General features: G+C 41.6%; 1 protein-coding gene across 3 annotated transcripts in view; it reads left to right on the top strand.

Annotated features, from left to right (window-relative positions):
* RIC1 (RIC1 homolog, RAB6A GEF complex partner 1) overlaps positions 1 to 23,943 on the top strand; it is a 195,493-nt gene that overhangs the window by 159,434 nt on the left and 12,116 nt on the right. For all 3 annotated transcript variants that reach the window (XM_030193794.1, XM_030193795.1, XM_030193792.1), the window contains 5 exons: positions 3,826 to 3,984; positions 4,085 to 4,221; positions 6,730 to 7,016; positions 19,100 to 19,294; positions 21,396 to 21,573. In XM_030193794.1, the coding sequence (XP_030049654.1) occupies positions 3,826 to 3,984; positions 4,085 to 4,221; positions 6,730 to 7,016; positions 19,100 to 19,294; positions 21,396 to 21,573 (956 nt within the window). The remainder of the gene's footprint in view (positions 1 to 3,825; positions 3,985 to 4,084; positions 4,222 to 6,729; positions 7,017 to 19,099; positions 19,295 to 21,395; positions 21,574 to 23,943) is intronic.

Below are 23,943 nucleotides of genomic sequence, written 5' to 3'. Positions count from 1 at the left end.
CTCTGGAGCACTCTGATCTGTCCCGCCCCTGAATAAACAGGAAGTTGAATCGGAGGGGGCGGAACAGATCAGTGTGCTCCAGAGCAGGCCACAGGCAGCCTAGGAGTATCACTGCGCTGCCAGTGCTCTATAGAAGATACATTTGAAGGTACACAGCAAGAGAGATGGAAATTAAAATGCTGAAAGGGCTGGTGGAGGGGGGAGCAAGGGAGCAGTTTTGAACCCCGGAGGTGGAAGGGAGGGAGAGAGATGCTGGCCCCGGTGAGAGAAAGAGGGCTGGAGGGGAGCCTTGACTTATACATGGGTCACAGCGTTTGTGTCTTTTTTTTCTTTTTTTTTTTTAAGGTCTAAAGCTACCCTTTTATGCTTGAGATTGACTTGTCGAGTATATACGGTACTCTTTCAAGCACTCACACATAAAGCTGGTGTAAGTGCGAGCACCTAAGTACAGCAGGTACCTGCATAACTTAGTGTTCTGTAAGTTACGTGAATGGAAGGCCTACTTATGTCCTGCCCATACTACGCCCCTGTGTTCACTCCCTTGAAAATACATGCTATGTAATTTAAACAGGTATTTGCAGAGTAGTTCTTAGTCGGCATGCTGGCATATTCGCATGTAAGTGTGCACGTATGTGCGTATATGGTAGCATTCTAAACATTTTCATGTGTAACACACAGAAATGTTAGCACATAGTTAATAGAACTGGCCTCTTAATGGGAAGAAATATTTTGTAAATAGTGATGATAACTAGCCAACTTCCTGTGGAAGTCACATAAATATTCCCAACTATGTAGCTGTGTATAAATGCAGGGCTGTGGAGTTGGTACACCAAACCTTCGACTCCTACTGATATCACACACACACTTTCTCTTTCTCTTTCTCTCGAACAATCTCCTCCAGCCACAGGCTCCCGGTACAATGAAGAAATAGATGTCCACCAGTAACTTCAATCTTAAGGACTTTTATTCCATGCAGGTTTCTAGTACACAGTTCCAACAGCAGCATAGCACATACCAGGATTCAATACAGGCTCCAGTCTGGGCTCTTTATCCAGTGCACAATAAACAGTAATTCAATTCCCAAGACAAACAGTTCTTTCAGTTCATCATCACAGTTCAGTCACCAAGCAGCATTTTCTACCTTCTATCCTCTTTACCTTCAGGAGAGTTCAATATTTTAGGGACTCCTTCTACCCAAGAGTTTTCCCCTGCATCAGCTTCACAGTGAATTCAATACTATTGGGACTTCCTCTCACCCAAGGAATTTAAGCCCGCTTCAGTACTTTAGGGACCTCCCTGCCCAAGGATTTTCAGCCTGCAAATACTTCTCTCCTTCAGCTCCTCTCTCCTGAACTGAACTGCTGGGACTCCTTCCCACTTGCCTAATCAATCCCTGGCTTCAGCTACCCCCACCAATCATTCTCCTTCCATTAGCTTCCCCACACCCATACCAGCTGAGTTGAGCATTAAACTAATGAGACCAATGATGAGCTCCTGCACACAGGCTTCCTAACTCTCTTTCCGCCTAGTGGCAGCCACTCTACACAACCTGCCAGCCTACACCCAAGTCTTCCCCGATTGCAGCTAGGAGTCCAGTCCGGGTTCTTCTCACCCTCTGGCTCCTTGCCTGCAGTGCCTTCTGGTACTCGTATTTCAGACTGAAACTGCCTTAACCCAACTATCCTGGAGGTGACTTTATCACAGTGTGTGTATAGATATAGATAGGTATGTATTACCATATATTTTTATTTTGAAGCTAGATTTGATACATTTTTGCCACCCAACTCCACTCAAAATTGCCTCTGACTTCTACTCCATAGCTTGACCTTTTTTGTTTTAGCTTCTGAGAGCTGGTGGTATATTCAGACTTGTAGGTCTCTGTTGTGATATTAAAAACATACTGGAGATCCATTTCTTGTATAGCTTCTCTTATAGGACTATTCTTATTTAACAGTGTATGGTCAATAGCAGGATAAGTCTTTCATCCCTTGCTCTTATACAGTCTTCCTTGCCCAAAGGCACACTTATTTTCTATCAACTGACTGGTTATCTTGAGTCCTAAGTGGTGGTACAGTATAGCTTCAGTGTTGCAAATGGTGCGATATCATTTTTTACATTGGGGTTGAGTTCTTGCTTATATCTGTTTTTGCAAGAAGAAACTTGAATATCTGGTTCTGTGATTCCTTGAAATTCCTCAATCTGTGTCCCTCTGTGGTTCTTAGGTTTCTTTCTGGGCTTTGTGAATGGGAAACATCTACTCCTTATTAAATTTCCCCTCTATACCTGGGATCCTTTGCTCACTTGTGTGCTTTACTAGACCTTCATTCCTCTCCTCTTTCACTTTCTTCTTTTGGGCACCGTCTTTTCAGCTTCTTTTCTCCTTTTAACCTTGTTGGTAGCTGGGTGTCTCAGGTTGGGAGGCTCCCTGGAATTTCTCTCCTTTGGACAGGAGGAATGGACTAAAATGTCCTTCTCAATTCTATAAAGAAAAATTACACAAAGAGGAAGCTCTTATCTTTAGTCATTATTTTCACCCCAAATTCATTTTGAAACTGAAGTTTAGTGAAGAAAAAGGGAAGAGTGCCTGCGTTTGCTAAAATGAACTCAAAAGTCCACACTATGACTAGGAGGGACTAAAACTTAAAAGATTTTCAGCAGTATCATTGGAGCAATGTGGCATGGAGGTGCAGTAGCAATTCTTTTTCTCCTTTAGTTCTGCATATTATTTCCTGCTGCAGATAACTCTGTTGGTAGGGATGTATAAGAATGCCTATCCTTGTAATATTCAACCTGCATTAATATTCCATGCCAGCTCACAGAACCATAATCCAAGCCTTCCCATTTCCAGTTTCTTAAATGCAAACAAGTTGTACTTCCGTGTATCTACGTATGTAATGCCATTGTGTTTATTTTTTGTTCCATTTAAAAGAAACCCCTTGGTAAATTTGGTTTTTATAAAGCAGAATTATCAGTTCTTAGAAAGTGTAATGGGTATAATGGCCTCAAACTTCATATCATAAGATATTGGCATTTTAATGATCTTTCTGTTTGAGTTTATTTTTCAGTTGTGTGTACAAGTTCAAATTCAGGTTGTATAGTATGAAGGAGTTTGTATTTGTTTGTTCTGCAAGTTATGTTGTGGCAGGTGCCTGGAATGCCCTCCAAGAGGAGGTAGTGGAGATAAAAACAGTAACAGAATTCAAAAATGCATGGGATAAACACAAAGGAATCATCTATGGGAGGCTTTGAACCAAATGAGCTTTAGCGGTGATTAGATGACAATACCAGTAATTGAGAAGCCAAGCACGTGCTGGGCAGACTTCTACTGTCTGTGCCCCAATAGTGGCTAGAGAGATTTGAATGGGCTGGAGTGGGCTTCGATAACAGCTTCAATAGTTTTTTTTAATTTTTATTTATTTTTTTGTTACATTTGTACCCCGCGCTTTCCCACTCATGGCAGGCTCAATGCGGCTTACATGGGGCAATGGAGGGTTAAGTGACTTGCCCAGAGTCACAAGGAGCTGCCTTTGCCTGAAGTGGGAATCGAACTCAGTTCCCCAGGACCAAAGTCCACCACCCTAACCACTAGGCCACTCCTCCAGGCTAGACTTCTACAGACATATCAAGATCAAGTATACATATGTAGTATCAGATCATATCTTATGCTATGAGTTTATCTTGTTGGGCAGACTGGATGGACCATACAGGTTATCTTCTGTCATCTACTATGTTACTATACGTTACATAAGGTAAATTGGATTTACCTTTATTGCATTCAAACAGCTTCTTTTTTTTTTTTTTTTTTTTTTAATCTGTTCCTTTCAGAATATGGAGGTTCCAGCAGTCAGCAGGCAGCATGCCACTCTTCTCTTCAACACTGCCCTGGAGCAGGGAAAGTGGGACCTTTGCAGGCATATGATCAGGTTTCTTAAAGCTATTGGCTCTGGAGAATCAGAGACTCCTCCACCCACACCTACAACTCAGGTTGGTAGCCACTCATACACCTTACATTTACTTCACTAGTCTTGTTTACAGCCTTGTGGTGCAAGTGTTGCCTTCACTGTTTTGCATGTATGTCTTCTAGGAAACCAACTCTACAGGAGGCTTTGAGTTCTTCAGACATCGAAGCATTAGCTTGTCTCAATCAGCTGAAACTGTTCCAGCTGGTAAACTTAACCTACAGAAAACTCTGAGTATGCCTTCTGGTCCATCTGGGAAAAGGTAATACCAAGAACGTAATCAGTAGAATACTCAAAAGAGCTTAATCTGCACAGCCATTGTATCTAAGATAACCATATAATTTTAATAGAAATTTAAGAGTTAGCCAGAATGCAGATTGTAAGAGGTAAAACTGTTGGGACTACTTGGCAATAGTGATCATAACACAATCAAATGTGACTTAACCAGAGGGAGGACACTAAGGAAATGTACTGCACTAGCATTTAACTTCGAAAAACAAGACTAGGATAAAATGAGGAACATGGTTAGAAAAATACTTAAAGAAGTAGCTGCAAAGATGAAGAGTTAATATCGGGTGCAGATGTTTAAAAATGTCATCTTGGAATCCCAGACCAGATGTATTCTACATATTGAAAGGAGCAGAGGGAAGACCAAATGACTGCCGTCATGGCTAAAAGGTGAGGTGAAGGGACTATTCTAGCCAAAAGAACTTCCTTACCCTGCTATACCAGTCCAGTCTGCTGGGTTATGTTTCTCTACAATCAGGTGGAAGTAGAGAATCTGAGTTCATATTGGTGACATCACCAATATAAGGAGTGGTACAGTCTGTACTTCTGTACCTCCAGCAGATGGTGCACATTAAACTGGTGCAACAGGACTACTTCTTCAGAGGCCTGATTCCCTGGAGCACACAGTCTGGCCTGTAGCCCCATATTCCATGTAGACAGGAAAATAGTACTTACTACCTTCTGTCCCAGACCTCATGAGGTTCCACATGAGAAGATCCTTCACCCATTGAAGTATAAATGTGTTGTCATTCACGACCTCAAAAGGACTGAATCTACCAGGAAGTCTATGTAGTTCTTTGTCTCCTTCAACCTGAACAAAATTAGCTTTAGCATATTGGCTGGCATCCTGCATCCAACTTATGAATAAACTGGTACTGTTCTGGGCAATGCAATTAAATTTCATCAGATCAGAGCCACCACAGCCTCTGTGGCCCTCCTGAAGTCTTGGATATCGTATGCAAAGCAGCAGCTCGGTCCTCATTCTATACCTTCACTCCACACTATTGCTTGAACCAGTCCATGATCAGCGGCTGTATATTTGGTTCATTTGTGCTGTCCATCCTGCCTTTGTGATCTTGCAACCCCCATATTTTCTGATGAGATCCTGAGCAATGGACCATACTTAAGGGAATAAGCAATCCTGAGCTTAGGATTCTGCCCACTTGTGTGGCTGACTCAGTCCGGCATATTGACAGAAAATGCATAGTTAATAATGTATAGTGGATGTTTTCTGTAGGCAGCAGGATTGATCATGTGCAAAATTCCTCCCGTCTTCCCAAAAGCTGCATTCTTGAGTTATAACATGAACAGAAGTCCTGAGGAGACTGTTGCATGCAGGAAGGACCACATGCTCAACACTTTACAACTTTTCTGAGATCCGGGAGAGCTGTTTCATTTTGGTGAAATTTACCACCACTTGTATATTTGATGAACCTTGCTGCCTGCAAAAAAACATCTACTACAGGGGAGCAATAATAACTATTCACAGGCAACTTTTGATACATGATTAGGAAATAAAAAAAACAATAAAACAAGTCATTTGTGATTCTTTAGAATTTAAAATAAATCTTAAGAAATTGTAAATATTTAACCCACCAGTGCAGACACTCATTCCTCCAGCCAAATGTGAGCACTTTTTATGATACCTTGAATATTCAAATTAAAATGTGTTTGCTTTGCATTGCTCTGGCCTGTACTTCTTTTTTTTAATAATAATTCTTTCATATTAGCCACAAAAGAGGCCACATTTCTCATATAAGCCATAAGCTGAATGAGCACACATTTAACCCAAAATTTTCAAAATTTCTATTATCCACCTTTTCTAACACAATTTGCAGCTTCTTGTGGTATGAGTGAGTATTGATGTGCCTTCAGTGCCAACGTTGTATGATACATATTCAGTTTGATACAAAAGTTCCTGGCCTCTTCCTAGGAGAACACAAAGTCCTGAAAGTGGTTTGTGTCAACATTTGGAAGGAGGCTAATCATAATATCCTTTTTTGCTAATGAAATTAGGGAGAGTTTCATTCCCCTTTTTCCTTCATATTTAAACCTCTCCTCTCCCCAGCCAGAATGTATGGGAATCTGTCAGAGCTGGGTGGGTGCCATTCTCTGGCCATCAAGGTGCCCACAGTAGTAGAAGCCATCTTCTCTTATTCCCAGGGCCTGAACACAGCACCATCCAAGTCTGACTGGCCCTAATAGATGGGAGATCCAATGTGAATCACCTGCACCTTCGTGCACAACGCTGTGGCTTGAGGCATAGGATCAGCCATAAAACCAAGTTTTACCAAACTTCTCCACAGCTATAAAACTAAGAGGAAGGTTTTTGCTCTTATGAAACAGATGGGCAATTATATGTAAAACAGTTTTGCAAGTAAAACAGTATTTGAACGAAATGAGTGATTTGTTATGAAGTTAACATATTTCTTATCCGTTTGAGATTTTTAATCACTGTCTGTGATCTGTCTGAGTATTTTAGGTGGAGTAAGGACAGTGACTGTGCGGAGAACATGTATATTGATATGATGCTTTGGCGACATGCTCGGCGATTGCTGGAAGAAATACGTCTCAAGGACCTTGGCTGCTTTGCCGCACAGCTGGGCTTTGAGCTGATAGGCTGGTTGTGCAAAGAACGTACCAGAGCTGCTCGAGTGGAGGATTTTGTACTGGCTTTGAAAAAACTACACAAGGATTTCCTCTGGCCTTTTCCGATCATTCCAGCTGCCTCTGTTAATACTCCGTTCAAGAATGAGAAATACAGGACAGGTATTAAAGCTTGAATTTTGGTTATTTCTCACTTACGTTTCATATTTAACATTTTTCTCTGAGCAAGCAGGATGAATCAGTTTCATGTGTGGATGACATTCAGTAGCAGAAAGGGTAGAATATTTACTAGCTAGAGCTTGAAAGCCTAGAAGGTGATTTTGCTTATGTTCACGCATCGCTGCACACATGTTCTCCACTAGGCCTCCTTTGTCGTTTTCTGTGGAATGAGATAGACGTGTTCCCAAGTCAGGAAACTTTATTGCTTCAGTCACAAACCTCACTCTATATGTGTGTGTCAAGAATTTTTCTTTCTATATTGCCTCAGCTGCAACTACATATGTCTTGAAGTCATTTTCACTCAAGCCCATGACTATTTCCCTTTAGATTGGCCTACTCTATTTTCTCCGCAAGGGCTTGAAAAGAGTCAACATGGTTTTATATGGTCCTTACGTGTGATAGGAAAAAATGTGCATCACTGGCCATCATATCAAGTGTATGCATAGTCTAAAACTTGAATGTGATCATCCAAATTGTGTATTCTGTTCTCACATGTCTCCTAAGACAATAGGATATCTTCCAGATTATTCTGTACCCAAAGCTATTTTTCCATTTTAAGGACAGTTCTATAACAGGGTGTTTACCATTAGTAGAGTTGACTGAGCAACAAGAGGGGTGTTCACATGAGCAAGGCCCCCACTTAAATGTGCAACTTACAGAATATAGTACATTTATGTGCCTACCCAGATCTATGGCTGATATAACTATGGTCACATAAATGTAAGGCACTCCAGTACCAGGTTTATTCTAATATTGTGTAACGGAATCTCGGTGCCCAGATGCCAGTTACAGCTGATAAAAAATAGGCTCTTACCACATGGCATCAGGGTGCCTAAAAGGAGGCACCCAGTAATACTACTACTACTATTAGCATTTATATAGCGCTACCAGATGCACGTAGCGCTGAACAATTGACAGAGAGAGTAATAGAATTGCCCATTTTGTCTATAGCAATATATCAGGCCTCAGTGCATCATTGCTTATCCCCGTAGTCTCCTCCTCTTGTCCTCACAAGCCCCCCCCCCCCCCCCTTTAGCTGTCAACATTGTGTGATCCAGCCATCATTGTTTACAAGTTGGCCAGCTATTCACCCAGTCCCCAACAAAACAACCAGCCTCTGCCATTGTCTTGACCAGTCTGCCCCTTTATTAACCATCTTGTACTCACCTGTCTTCTCCACTTTGACACCCCCTCCCCACACCTACCTACTCAGCTAACAAACCACACCCTCCAACAAGCTAGCCATAGTTACTCCCAGACTGGTTTATCCAGCCAGCCCTCTCACCTTGCTGGGTGCTTCTGGTTTGCTGCTACCAGCTGGGGGCTTCTGATGCTCCTGAAGCCACCACCTCACTCATGCTCCTCCTCTAGCTTGTCCTCTGCTGTTGTCAACTGCATCATCTGTCACTGTGAACTTCTACTGCCAAACAGCTTCTTTATTTAAGCCTGCACCATGCAGGTCCTATTGAGTTTGAGCCACACTGTCTAAACTCTCACACTGGTCTCTGGTCTGAAGCAGGGCTTAATTTCTGGGGGAACAGCCTGAAACACAGCCTTCACTTTTTTCAGATTTCTGAGAAGCGGCTTTTTTTTTTTTTTTCTTTTTTTAAATTTCTGCTCTAGACCCTCCCTTCTATACAGCTTGCAGGGGAGAAAAGGGGAAGGGATGAGCCTAGAGCAGATAATAGTAATTCTGCTCTCCAATTCAGCCTCTCTGCTTCTTCCCTGGCTCCAGTGTTCCACTTCCTTTTTATCTACAAATTCTGACCTTGTCTCTTGAGATAGCCAGTGCAAGAGTTCAGGCACTGCTTGGCTGAGATTCACTGAACTGTGAGGCACAGGCTTGGAGAATCAGTTGCGGTGATCAGAAGGACATTTGAGGCATTTAAATGACAGACATCACGGCCAAATTTCTTGACACCATGGTGTTCTGTCTCACAGAATTTATCAAGCTCTTTTTTTCATGTACCTATTGATACTGTAGCAGTTCCAGTTCATCAGATCCTAAAAGAAGGAGAACTGAAAACTTGGAGAGACAATGCTTACTTAAAACCACTAGATAATAAAAAAAACAGGTTCAGATGATACATGGTAGTAATGGAGAGAGTGCTTTTAAAATGTAAAGGTCCTATTTGTTGGTATGAAGAAGGAGCCTGTGAGTCATATAGATTTTGACCACACACAGACAGGCTGAGGCTTTTTCCTCCATAGATAAAAAAAAAAAGATCAATCATTAATATTTGACATACCACAATAGAATAATAACCACAAGTGTGTTTAAGAAGGAGCCTTCATTGATCAGTGGTTATAGTTCCAGCCAGTAAAAGGTACTGAAATATCCACAAACTTTGGATCTGTTCAGTGGGAAGTTAATTTAATGCTCTTTGTGCTCACATCTTACCATCTTTTTATGGTACAATATATTCACTCCATTATACAGCTGCTACACAAAGATTCTATAACAGTTTATTTTTATATTTTGCAAAACCGTACAGTTCGATGCGGATTAAAGAATGAAAAGCTGGACAAACCAGGACATAACAATATATTAAAAAAAACGGAATCATAAAAGAATAGTTATAAAAAAATAGTTAAATCCCCACCAATTTTTGAAGTAAACAAGTTTTAAGTTGACGTCTAAACTCTAAACACCCCGGTGCGTGCAATATCAAAGGAGAAACTTCTTTACCTGACCTAACTGCCTGAAAAGAAAGCAGAGAGTCTACACATCTTATTCTTTTCTTACCCCTTACAGAGGGAAAAGCGAACTAATTTATTATTTGAGAAGACCTCACTGAATTGAGTAAGACAAACCAATTTTCCAAATAACACAGAGCTAACCATAAGAAACTTTATACAATAGGCAAAAAAATTTTAAAAGAATTCTAGCAGATATTGGCAACCAGTGAACCTTAGCATAATAAGCAGAAAGTCGATCTGATCGTCTGAAAGAAAAACAAAAATCTGTTTCAGTGTAGTAGTCTGAGTTACCTGCAATTTTTGTTTCTCACTACTAGTGAAGCACCATATAAATCATGTAGTTCTATCAACTGCAGCAGAAAACTGCAATCTACACATGATACTTTTGACACGTGACTAGAAGTTCAGCACTTTCCACAGGTGCATGCAGAATAGTCTGGCTTTGAACCTTGGGTCTAGCAGATAATGTATGTGATAAGTTAGCTGATAGTACCTATTCAGGAGACAGTCTATTTGGGAGCAAAGTTAAAGAAGCAGTAGCCCATAAACCCCCTAATTCTATAAGTCGCCAAAAATTGAGCGTGCAAATTTGGACACGCAATTTAATTGAATAATGAGCTACATAACACCAATTGGCTTTTTAACAAACAGTTATTGGCACTGATTAAATTTAATTGGCACTTACATACATAAATTTAGGCACAGGATCCACACCTAAATGTTACATACAATTCAAAAAGGGGGTGTGAAATTTGTTTTTATTTGTTACATTTATATCCCACATTTTCCCACCTATTTGCAGGCTCAATGTGGCTTACATAGTACCGTATCGGCGTTCGCCAATTCCGGTATGAACAAATACAAGGTGATGTGGTGGTAGAATAAGGTTCATGTGTGACAAATACATTAGGGGATCATAGAGAGGAAGAGTTAAGTTATGTCCATTACGAAATGGGCGGATCGGGGGCTTTCCTTTACGTCATGCATGTACTTATAGAGTAAGGTCATCGGTGCCTAAACTTACGCGTGGATATTTGCCCAACATTTTAGTTGGTGCGAATGGCCGTGCCTAAAGTTAGGGGTGATAACGAGCGTAAACGCTGTTCTACAAACCGCACCTAACTTTTAAGCGCATTTTGTACAATAGTGCTTTTTTGGTACCATATATAGAATTTACCCCAAAAAGGCTGCTGCTTCACATTGCAAACACTCTACTGCGATTATGGTCTATGCCTCAAACTATTTCAAGCATCTACCCGTAGATAAGTGGTGTGGTAACTGTTAGCTCACTTTTAAAGTTAATAAATAGAAATAAAACAAAGAAAAGAAATGATACCTTTTTATTGGACTAATTTAATACATTTTTTGATTAGCTTCTGAAGGCAATACCATTTTCAGATCAGAAATTTATTCCTCATTTGATCTGAAGACTAATCAAAAAATGTATTTAGTCCAATCAAAAGGTATCATCTTATTTTATCTTTAATAGAAATACTTCTAAGCATCTACTCGGAATGTACAGTTTTCACCAGAAAAGGCTAATTGCCCCACAGGCACAGCCTCACCACCTCACCACCTCATTCTTGGAAAGACAGGTTGCATGGCTGCAAAGCAAATAATCTTAGCTTGATTTTGCAATCTGAGTTGTTCTTGATTTGGTACATAGTTCATTGACGATGTCCCGGTCTCGGAGCAAAGGTGAATTGTTATTGGGGGAGGATAAGCATATTTTGAAGATCAGCATTTGGAAGTATCATTTGACTTGAGGGTTTTTTAAAATAATTGTTCAAAAGCAAGAATTGTCAAGTATGGTCTACTTCAGGAAAGGAAGGGTTATTCCAAATATGTCATAAGCCCCCCAAAAACTGGGTATCTTTGCCCCACCCTAGAACAATATGTAAGCCGCATTGCGCCTGCCATGAGTGGGAAAGCGCGGGGTACAGATGTAACAAAAAATAAACTTAAGAGGAATGGAGGAGTAGCCTAGTGTTAGTGATAACCTGGGAAATGTGGTTCAAATACCACTCCTGATCGTTGCCCTCTATTGCCTCAGGTACAAAATTAGATTGTAAGCCCTCTCTGGGAAATACCTTGTGTACCTAAATGTAACTCATCTTGAGGCACTACTGAGAAGGTGTGAGCTAAATCCCAAATAAAAAAATAACAAGTTTCTTCATTTAAAAAGAAATCTATATGATCATATAGCCCATGATCATGTCTCTGCTGGGCTAGGGAAGACTAGCTTTGCTCACTAGATCAGAAAAGTATAAATATGTACATAATGATACATTCAAAGCACAAATAATTTCTTAGATTTGTCCTTGGATTTCTCCTTCTTCATGACAGGGCTCTAGCCTTCAGTCTTGCATGAGTCCATTGAATTGTCACAACAGGAGTAGTTCTGTAAAGTGGCACTAACATTTATGTGCCAAATACTTACCTAAATGATTAGAATGACATATACACATGTATTTATTTGCACATAGACATGTAAATGGCAAAATTCCACATAAGCACTGTGTAGTTGGAAAGTGGACATACACATAGGTGGTGGCGGGGTGAAGTGCACAATTACATACATAAGATTACTAGAATTTTTACAAGCCCGTTTCAGCAATTTAAGCATGAGCACTTACACCAGCTCTATAGTTGGCATCAGGGGCGTAGCTATGTGGGGCCACGGGAGCCTGGGCCCCCATAGATTTGGCCCTGGACCCCCCTGCCAACGACCCTCTCGACCCCCCCCCCCCCCCCCCCCGTCATTGCCTACCTTTGCTGGCAGGGGAACCCAACCCCCGCCAGCCAAGGTCCTCTTCTTCCTTCGTTCTGTTTCTGATGATCTCCACTTAGTCCTTCTGTAGAGCACTACACAAAATGAGCATTTTTATAAAATCTATACATGCGTGGGAGCAGCTGTAAATCCCAACATTGGTCTGTTTTCTGAATTGGGAATATACGCATATGTTTTGGGTTCTGCCCTCATCCTGCCCAAACCCTATCCCCTTGCCATATGCACACATTGCATTTTTATATATGTAAATTATGGCTTTCGAAAATTGTGATTTCAACATTTATTTGATATAGCTACCAAAATAAGGACCTTACTTTCAGATAGTGTCCCAAAGCACTCTTTATAGTGCATGTGGCATTTGAGGTAGTGGTTTGATATTTTATCCTTATAGTAAAATTTGTTGTGTAAGATAGCAGAAGTGCATATGGCCATGTAACCACTGAAAAAAATACCTTTGACTGAACTTGAAGTATGTATCGGATATTATTATATGCCGTTGGTTGATCTAATTTACATATTTAGCTTGTATTTGGCCCAGAAGTGCAGATGGTGCAAGTAAATTTATAAAATAATTAAATTGGTTTTTAAATTAATAGCTTGTACAGTAGTAGTATGTCAACTGAATGTGTCTAGAATTTTTTTCATTATGAGATGTATTAAATGTTGGTCTACTATTCATAGTTACATTATCTGATTTTAGTATACATAAAAGACTTTGGGGGCTTCGAAATGGTTTTTGCATTCATACGAACTACTTTGTCATTGGAATACTGATGCTATATCGATGGATTCATTTATTCAGTTAATACATTTATATGCTGCCTATCACAAACCATGTTACAACTTAAACACACATAAAATTAAAAAAAAAAAAAAGAATAGTAGAGTAAAACATTAAATAAGCACTTAAAAGCTATACAAAAAATTGTTTTCAGTTTCAGTGGATTGTAACCCACTTTGATAATCAAAGTGAAAGGGGGAGAAATCAAGCCCATGTTAAGTATATGACTGAGGGGGCATGTGGTATGCCTTGTGGTACAGGCTACACATGAGTAGCTTTTTCTAGTAAATATTCTGTCCTCAATGCAGTCAAATGATGTCAACTACCATGTATGACTAATTTTATCTTGCTGTCCATGGAGAATTGGAGTTACAGGTTTATTGAGAAACACCAAATCAGGAACATTTTAAATAAGAAAGGTTCAGAAATTATTGCTCACATGTACATTACAAGGACATATCTCATTTTTAATATTAACTCTTCAGAAGAAAAACATTTCCAGTTCTTGATCAAATTCAGCCCTCCTTCCAGCCGTTATCTGTGATGTTCATCTTATATTGTTGCATTCAAACTGACACTGTGACTGTGCCTCGACTTTCAGATCAGTTCTGTTTACCTTTTTTTCACAGTTGCTGTGCAATAAAAAATAGATTACAATTGCAGAATTTGAAATAATATTCTGAATTAAGGACTGGTTCTATCTGATGTCTGGTCCTGAAAGAATCAATCGGGATCTTTGTATTCTATCTTATTAGTTCTTCTCATTCATAAACTATTGGAGGCAAAATACCATGAAAAATGAATCGGTGTACTATTTTTTTAATCATGAGTTAGTTGCCCAGCATGCATGTGTTCTAGTTACAGGTTTTTCTGCATTGTGGGAAATAGTCATAGAACATGAAAAGAGAAAATTTCACACAGTAAAAAAAAAAAAAAAAGGGCAACCAAGAGCACAGCCACAGCTGGCCACGGTGAGCTCTTCCTCCTTTGGAGTCAGGTCCATCAAATCAGCAGCAGCAGCGGTACAAGCCAACGAGAGGAGAACTGTAGATAGTGTCAATGTTGGTACTGCTGAGTGCTCACCCATGTTAACTTCAGACCTCACTAAAAAAGTTTGTCCTGGCTGTGCCATTGAGGACAGCTCCTCTATGTTACTAACCCCTAGCAACTTTGTGTTACTGTGGAGGAGTGGCCTAGTGGTTAGGGTGGTGGACTTTGGTCCTGGGGAACTGAGTTCAATTCCCACTTCAGGCACAGGCAGCTCCTTGTGATTCTGGTCAAGTCACTTAACCCTCCATTGCCCCATGTAAGCCGCATTGAGCCTGCCATGAGTGAGAAGCGCGGGGGTACAAATGTAACAAACAAAAAAAGTTTTCTTGCTGTTATGGCCCAATAAAAATACAATTTGATGTATAATGTTGCTTAGAATTGCAGATGGGTTGTAGAAAGCATTACTGTGTGGTTTACATAGCTGAAGTGCTGTCAGCTCTTGTTTCATGAGTACATAATTGTTTAAGTGCATTTCACTAATTGCAAACCATACGTGGTGGTTTGATTTTATTTTTTGTATTTTCTCTAATTACGTTTCGCACACATACATTTCAGGCATTGATTTTTAAAATGTAAAGAAAATGAAGGTATGTCTGCATAACAATTTGTGTATGTATGTTATGCAGATCTCATTATATTCAATTCCATGTAAAGGTTTTTACAAGATACGTTTTAAAATGTGGCTTAATGTCAGAGAAAATAAATACAAAAATTAAATGAAAAGGCATCATTCTCTCTCTCTATATATTATAACATAGTATCTTTTGGAGCTATTCTGTACTAGGCATCAACATAGGTTGCAAAAACCTATATATCTAGCTAGCATGTCCAAAAATACGCTTATATTTTAGGCGTGCCACTTATGGCAGCCATAGAGCTGGTACAAGTGCTCTCACTTAGATTGCTAAACAATGCATGTAAATTATAGTATTCTATGATTTACATGTGTAATTGTGCACTCTACCCACCTTCAAATTGCATGCTATCACAAGCGCCATTTTATAGATTAGGGCGTAGCAGGAATATTGACATGCATGTGTGCACACATACATGCATACAGTGGGGGAAATAAGTATTTGATCCCTTGCTGATTTTGTAAGTTTGCCCACTGACAAAGACATGAGCAGCCCATAATTGAAGGGTAGGTTATTGGTAACAGTGAGAGATAGCACATCACAAATTAAATCCGGAAAATCACATTGTGGAAAGTATATGAATTTATTTGCATTCTGCAGAGGGAAATAAGTATTGATCCCCCACCAACCAGTAAGAGATCTGGCCCCTACAGACCAGGTAGATGCTCCAAATCAACTCGTTACCTGCATGACAGACAGCTGTCGGCAATGGTCACCTGTATGAAAGACACCTGTCCACAGACTCAGTGAATCAGTCAGACTCTAACCTCTACAAAATGGCCAAGAGCAAGGAGCTGTCTAAGGATGTCAGGGACAAGATCATACACCTGCACAAGGCTGGAATGGGCTACAAAACCATCAGTAAGACGCTGGGCGAGAAGGAGAAACTGTTGGTGCCATAGTAAGAAAATGGAAGAAGTACAAAATGACTGTCAATCGACAAAGATCTGGGGCTCCACGCAAAATCTCACCTCGTGGGGTATCCTTGATCATGAGGAAGGTTAGAAATCAGCCTACAACTACAAGGGGGGAACTTGTCAATGATCTCAAGGCAGCTGGGACCACTGTCACCACGAAAACCATTGGTAACACATTACGACATAACGGATTGCAATCCTGCAGTGCCCGCAAGGTCCCCCTGCTCCGGAAGGCACATGTGACGGCCCGTCTGAAGTTTGCCAGTGAACACCTGGATGATGCCGAGAGTGATTGGGAGAAGGTGCTGTGGTCAGATGAGACAAAAATTGAGCTCTTTGGCATGAACTCAACTCGCCGTGTTTGGAGGAAGAGAAATGCTGCCTATGACCCAAAGAACACCGTCCCCACTGTCAAGCATGGAGGTGGAAATGTTATGTTTTGGGGGTGTTTCTCTGCTAAGGGCACAGGACTACTTCACCGCATCAATGGGAGAATGGATGGGGCCATGTACCGTACAATTCTGAGTGACAACCTCCTTCCCTCCGCCAGGGCCTTAAAAATGGGTCGTGGCTGGGTCTTCCAGCACGACAATGACCCAAAACATACAGCCAAGGCAACAAAGGAGTGGCTCAGGAAGAAGCACATTAGGGTCATGGAGTGGCCTAGCCAGTCACCAGACCTTAATCCCATTGAAAACTTATGGAGGGAGCTGAAGCTGCGAGTTGCCAAGCGACAGCCCAGAACTCTTAATGATTTAGAGATGATCTGCAAAGAGGAGTGGACCAAAATTCCTCCTGACATGTGTGCAAACCTCATCATCAACTACAGAAGACGTCTGACCGCTGTGCTTGCCAACAAGGGTTTTGCCACCAAGTATTAGGTCTTGTTTGCCAGAGGGATCAAATACTTATTTCCCTCTGCAGAATGCAAATAAATTCATATACTTTCCACAATGTGATTTTCCGGATTTAATTTGTGATGTGCTATCTCTCACTGTTACCAACAACCTACCCTTCAATTATGGGCTGCTCATGTCTTTGTCAGTGGGCAAACTTACAAAATCAGCAAGGGATCAAATACTTATTTCCCCCACTGTATATGCCAGTATTCTGGTCATTTATGTATGTTCTTGATGCCTAAATGTTAGCGCCCTCCTTATATAATTACTTTATATGTGCACATGATCTGTTCTCATTTCCTTGGGAAACTGAATTGAAAACACATATCTGCACAGTAGGCTTCACTGGTGAATGATTGATAGATATCTATAAGTTACTAGTTTTGTTAAAAGAAAATTAATCAGTATGTTTTTTTCTATGAAATATGTCTGGCACATTCTTGGATGTGGATAATTCATTTAGCAGTTAGAGACAAAGTGATCTGTTCTTACTTTTATGGTTTGGATTCATATTTCATTCTCAACAGAATCTTGGAGTTGGTTTAGGGACTTTTTTTTTTTTTTATTTCTTCCTCTTCATCTACCCCCATCTTGGAAGGAGGTCTAAACTGAAGAATTATTGTACTAGTCCTTATCAAAGCTGCATGTGTAGGTATCAAGTCGATAACACGTAAAGCACAGCTGTAGTGTTAGCACCGGAGAAATGTATTTAGGAAATATTTTACACAGCAAACAGTGTAATCATAACATGTATTTTTTTATTTTATTTTATTTTTTTGTTACATTTGTACCCCGCGCTTTCCCACTCATGGCAGGCTCAATGCGGCTTACATGGGGCAGTGGAGGGTTAAGTGACTTGCCCAGAGTCACAAGGAGCTGCCTGTGCCCACAAGGAGCTGCCTGTGCCGGGAATCGAACTCAGTTCCTCAGGACCAAAGTTCACCACCCTAACGTGGATAAAAGTGAGCCGGTTGCAGTATGAGAACTATGACAATATTAGAAATGAAATAGTGGTTCAAAAATAAACCAAACCTGACTAAGCCAGGAATTCTTGGCATTAAGTAATGACAACATAAAGAGAATAATTTATTTGGATTTTTCTCACACCTTTTTCAGTAGTAGCTCAAGGTGAGTTTACATTCATGTACACTGAGTATAAGGATACCAACATCTCCTTTTTATCAGGTTCTCTTTGCTAGGGCTTAGGGCAGTGGTAAAATTTTGTTATTCCTCTAGTACATACAGTGAGAGATGTGATTGCTTTGCAATGGAAACAAATACCTAAGATAACTACAGAAAGATTGTGGACTCACACCGTTGCTTCAATCAAAAATCATACTGATGGCAGAGACTATTATACCTGGTTATCCTTTTGGAATAATACAGTTTTATGCCTAAGAAGTGGATAGTTGTCTGTATTTTGTCAAATACAAAGTTTATTTTTAAAAAGGAGGAATAATAAGCAAAAGAACCAAGAAGCAGGTCGTTATTTTGAGGAATCTAGTTTAACGTAGCTTTATTGTGAGTTTTGATTGTATTATTCAGATCAGAAGCTTTGATAATAATTAACTTATACTTTGCTTAAATTTGCTTTGTAACAACTGGTAAAGCAGTGGTAAAACATTTAGCAGTTCTAGACTCAGGAGTTAGTGTAGATATGAGACTTAAGTATAAGTTGGCTATCTCAGAAATATAGGACGATTGGAATTATCTTGAATCAAAAATAGTTTTAAATTGAACTCCTTCATATTTCTAAGACCTATACAAATCAAGTTTTAAAACCAGTGATCAGTATTTTTTTTAAACTGACTATGCTTGTTAAAAAAAAAAAGAAATCATATACAGTGCCGCTATACAGTAGTCGGTGATATAGAATGTCTGTATTTGTTGTTGACTGATGACCTTTATCCATACAGTGGTGATATTCATCAGGCCTAAAGTAAAGTAAATGCACAAGCTGAATATGGATAACTTTATTCACTTTCTAGCTAAGTCCTTCCTCTCCTGAAGTTATGTGGCGAGTATAGGGCTAGTCAGGCAAATATTCAGCCTGTACTATGTATAATTTTCCAGAATATACATGTAACTGATTATGTGGTTGCTAGGGACTGAATAAATCTTTTTGCATATTGATCCAATAGTGAAATTATAGGTGACATTAAAGCCAGTTTGTTTCTTTGTTGGGGATATGATTGAACTGTTTGAATAGCCTTTTTATTGTAGATTTTTCCATTATTTCCATGAATCTTCTAGCTATTGAAGAGCAGTTACTAAAATCCCAGTCTGCTGATAGTTTTCTAAACATGGATATAGATACTGGGATTTCCAGTGCCCCTCGAAGTCACAGTTGGTTCGGTAGTCTTGGCTCCACCCAGAGAGAGATGGATACCATGTCATCCCATGGACCTCACACACAAGATGCTTTTCTTTCACCATTGTCAAATAAAGGTACAGTTTTTAAACTTGTTTTGATAAGATGGTTGTTGTGTTAGAAAAAAAATATTTTGGAAGGTGGCTAACATTTTTTAGAAAAACATACTACATATAACTCATGGGCCGATGATCAGAAGCAAATGCAGGCACTAGAGGCTGTTAGCGCCATACTAGCGCCTGTGTTTGCTACCGCCCCATGATCCAGAGCCCCCGAGCACGTGAAATAACACACTTGCCGGCTCTGAATGCAACTAGCATGCAAATCCATGCAAAACAGGGCTGTTAGCACAAGTAGCTTGTAAATGCATGGTAAACCTATTCCTCCCCAATGATCAGTGACCAGCGCACCAAACATTGACACACTGACTGCGGTAAACCCTACGCCAGCTCCAAGCTGGTGTTAGGGTTTGCAGACCATTGGGGGGGAATGGTGAACCCTGTCCAGCATGCGTTTTTCATGCTAGCACGCCCCCATTCCCCCCAATGTAGCAGCCTCCCCGACAGGTTAGGCGGGGTGCTGGAGATCCGATGGGTCTCCAGCCCCCCTACCCCCCTCGGCATCCCCTCACATGAATGGAGCCCTGGTGGCCCAGTGGACTGCTAGTCAATCCCCCCCCCCCCCCCCCCGACTTGGTGATCTAGGCGGCCCTTCCCCACCCCCCTGCCTTCATTGGAGGAGGGAGGTGGCCTCCCTCCTCTTCCATCGACTCCCTTATATGGATGCATTGGACAGGGCTGGACACTGCCATTTTCGAAACAGCGCGGATGAAAGAGGAGGGGAGGCCCACTTCCCTCCTCCAACAAAGATAGGGGGCGGGAAAGGGCTGCTAGACCACCAGGTCAGGAGGGGATTGACTTGCGGCCCACTGGACCACTAGGGCTCTATTCGAGGGGACGCTGGGGAGGGGAGCTGGGGGGTCAGGGGGACTGGAAGTCCGTTGGACTTCCAGCCCCCATGTCGCTTGGCTTGGGGTGGGGGTACTTGGGGTCTGGTGGTCCCATGGATCTCCAGCCCCTGTGTTTGACAGGTCTTGGCTTTTGACAGCCTAGACCTGTCAAACAAGTGCAAGAGGATTGTGCCCGAGTGCATGCTCAGGCACAATCCTTCTACACTTTTACCCTATGATCAGAGAGAATAGCATGCCTAAATTTGCATGCTATTATCTCTGATCATAGGGGCGGTAAAGTACTGCACTGTTCCAGCGATATTTTTAGAGTGCTGTTTGGAACAGCGAGGGGCTTTTGATCATCTGCACATCAGTCCTGTGAAGCAGCGCTATGTTTTTCCTTCAGCTATAATTGAAATGCCGCTTTGTCAGCACTTCTCTATATCCCTGATTTTCCAAGTGATGTCATAAAGATGCCGTGGTGATGCACAGTTCATGAACAGAAAAGATCCCTTTATAGATGTGTGATTTTTAGGAGTAAAGTTCTCTGCACATTTAAGCATCAGTGATGAGAGTTCAGTTACAGAAAAGTGAGGAGTGAACTGGGATGACATTTGTCAGGTGTTTTTATACAGAGCCTTGTGGTTTAGCCTGGAATGAGAAGCTGTGGAAAGTTTATAATCTTATGTTATCCTTATACCCGTGTTGCAGCCCAACCTGAGACTTTTTTCCTAGCCTTGGAGAACTGCTTTCACGGAGAGTAGCAAAAGTAGGAATTCTTATGCCTAGAAACCAGGTTTCAGAGAGGATACTGCTTGTTGTTCTGCATGAAATGGTGGGGTTAATACCTTCCAATTGTCAAGAAGAATTGTGGGGAAAAGAGCCAATATCTAATCAAAAATGTATTCAGGGAGTTTTTTTTGTCTTTTTTTTTTTTTTTCAATATTTTACATGGTAAAAGGTGCTCATTTAATAGGTGTGGGGTGAAAGAAGAATGGTTTCAGGAATGGAGCGGGTCAGAGCAAGGACAACCCCTGCAACATCCTCTGATACGCTCCCAGTTTGCTCCCATAATTTCTTTGCTGATGGACTGTGCCATCCAATCTGTTGGAGTATGTCCCAAGCACACTTCTGTTGTACTGAAGCTTTTTGCTCAGGTTTTTAGTGTTCAAACTGACAGCTGCTGCTGATTTTAAATGAGAGTATTGTTTCATTTCCTTCTGGCTTAGGTGACGAATGTAGCATTGGTTCAGCAACTGATCTGACTGAAACAAGCTCTATGGTAGATGGGGACTGGACAATGGTGGATGATAATTTCTCCACTCTAAGTCTGACACAGTCAGAGCTTGAGCACATCTCTATGGAATTAGCCAGTAAAGGCCCACACAAGGCACAGGTTCAGCTACGGTAAGTTCAGCACTGATGGGTGCATATTATGTATACTGTAGACTCCAAGAACAAGCAGGATAGGAAGCCGTCACAGCATGGATGATGTCACTGATGGCACCCGACACAGGAGTGCTACTCCAGTGTCAATTACTGTAGAAGCTTTTGAAACCTCACCACACATGCATGCCACTTCCTGCCTGAGGCTGTTGTTCAGGACTTCCTGAGGCTTTGTTTTTCCACATGCTTTTTTATTTTCTTTTTGGATATTTTCTTTGAGTCCTTTATTTACACCCAATACAGGCTTCGGTGGAAGGCCCTGGGCTTCCCAGTTGGATGCATTTTCAAAATTGAGTCATTTGATTTTGCTGTAGTTGCATTGTTTGGTAATATGTCCCATTAAAAAAAAAGTTTCCATGCTACCTTAAAAAGATGTACTTGGTATGGCAAGACCATATGTATTATAGATACTCAGTTGGTGCTTGCAGCGTCTTGAGATCAACCACAAGCCATCACAACATAATTTGTATTCACAGATGTCAAAAAGGTCTTCAGTATTGAGAAACAGTGCAAACAAATTTGTAGTGCCTCTGTCTGGCCCATCAACATCAGAGTAATCTGTTTCCATGGGTCCATGACCTGCATCAGATGCTGGGTACATTGACATCAAGAGTGCATCCATCACCTTCAATCAATGAAACAATTAGGAGTAGACATCTCTAATTCCCACCTGAAGAGGAAGAAATTGTCCTTATCTTTACAAACGTCAAGCTGTTGTCAAAGGCTGGGGTGCATCTATATCGCACTTCATCAGAGGATGATATTGATTCATCAAGATCACTGGTATCCTCAAAGCTCCCCTGCCATGAGGACACTCATCTTCTGCTGTACTAAATGGAACACAGCCTCCAAGAATCCAAAACCAGGCATCTGATACTCCCCAAGTGACTCAGGAGGACATGATCACTGTACCTCTAGCACTGTTTGTAAATGGTAGCCTTCAAGGAACAGCTCATGAAGGTTTCAGTGGATAAAGCAATTCTTTGCTCAACGTGACATTGTGGCTTTGACACCATTGATATTGGTGCATCAAGGCATCTAGCCAGTCTTTGAAACCCATGCACTGCTTGTAAGAGAGACATCAACACTAAGACCTCAGAGAGCTTCAGGATCAGTGTCTGCCATGCCACTATTTCAAGAATGTCAGGAAAGGAATTTTCATGTTGGTGTATCTGTGCTCTCATTCACTGATGTGCAGAGATTGAGACAAGAAGCCCCCCAGCCTTCTTCAATTTTATGGCTTAAAGCCCTCCTGGGATGCTAACTATGAGCCAGAGGTACCCTCTGAAGAGGAGGGTTCAACTTGCTTGTCATCAGACCCATCACCACCACGTGAAAGGAATTGTCCTTCATTGATTTTATTAGGAAAACTAGTAAGGAATGCCCGGTTCGGAAAAAAATGAAACGGGCGCTAGCAAGGTAATTTCCTGGCCACCATCCTCCTTCCCTCCCTCCCTTCCAAGTTCCAGACCCCTCCCTCCGTCCTTCCCTTCCGAGTTCTACACCCCCTCTCCGTCCCTCAGTCACTTGGTTGCGAGTTTGTGATTAAAGTTCGCAGCGCTGTCCCCGCTGCTGTCACTGAATGTGTGGGACTCCCCGCTGCTGTCACTGAATCTGTGGAACTCGTGCGTTGTGCAGGGTTGCCAGATTTAAATAACTTTTCCCACCCCAAACCAGTTGTAAACCCGTCCAAAATCGCATACCCCCGCCCCCAACGTTCACAGCTCCACCCCCTACGTCACCAGCTCCACCCTTCGTCACCAGCTCCACCCCCTACGCCATTAACCACGCCCCCGCGCCGCGAAAACCACAGCCGAAGAACAAAACAAAATCTGCCCAACCGAACGCGAAGCCGCCCAAAAAACCGCGACCTGCAGCAGTTGAAAAATTCCCGCAGCGGGTCGCGGAAAGCCGCCCAATTGGGCGGGAAAACCGCCCATCTGGGCAACCTTGGCGTTCCCTGCCCCGCCCTCTACGTCATCGCGTTTTGACGCGAGGGCAGAGTTACACTGACTGCAGGCCCGTCCTGCCCTGTGCGTCATCGTGTTTTGACGCGAGGGCGGAGCTACACTGACTGCAGGCCAAACCGGATATCTCGGGCGCCTCAAGTTTCCGACTTGAGGCTTCATTGGAACGTTGGAGGTGCCTTTTATACATATAGATATTGGAGGCTGTTCCATTTAAGTTAGATATGGAGAAGGAACCCAGGGCAGAAACACTGAACATCCTCCAATTCCTCGATCCAACCAAGGAAGCTGTGACAGTACCCATTCACAGAATCCTCAAGGAAATATAAATGAGAATTTTGGAGACTCTCCCCCCCCCCCCCCC

The sequence above is a fragment of the Microcaecilia unicolor genome, chromosome 2, assembly GCF_901765095.1.
Source record: "Microcaecilia unicolor chromosome 2, aMicUni1.1, whole genome shotgun sequence".
In the NCBI taxonomy this organism is placed as follows: Eukaryota; Metazoa; Chordata; class Amphibia; order Gymnophiona; family Siphonopidae; genus Microcaecilia; species Microcaecilia unicolor.
The sequence above is the reverse complement of the archived record's forward strand: the minus strand, read 5'-3'. Positions and strand labels throughout refer to the sequence as shown.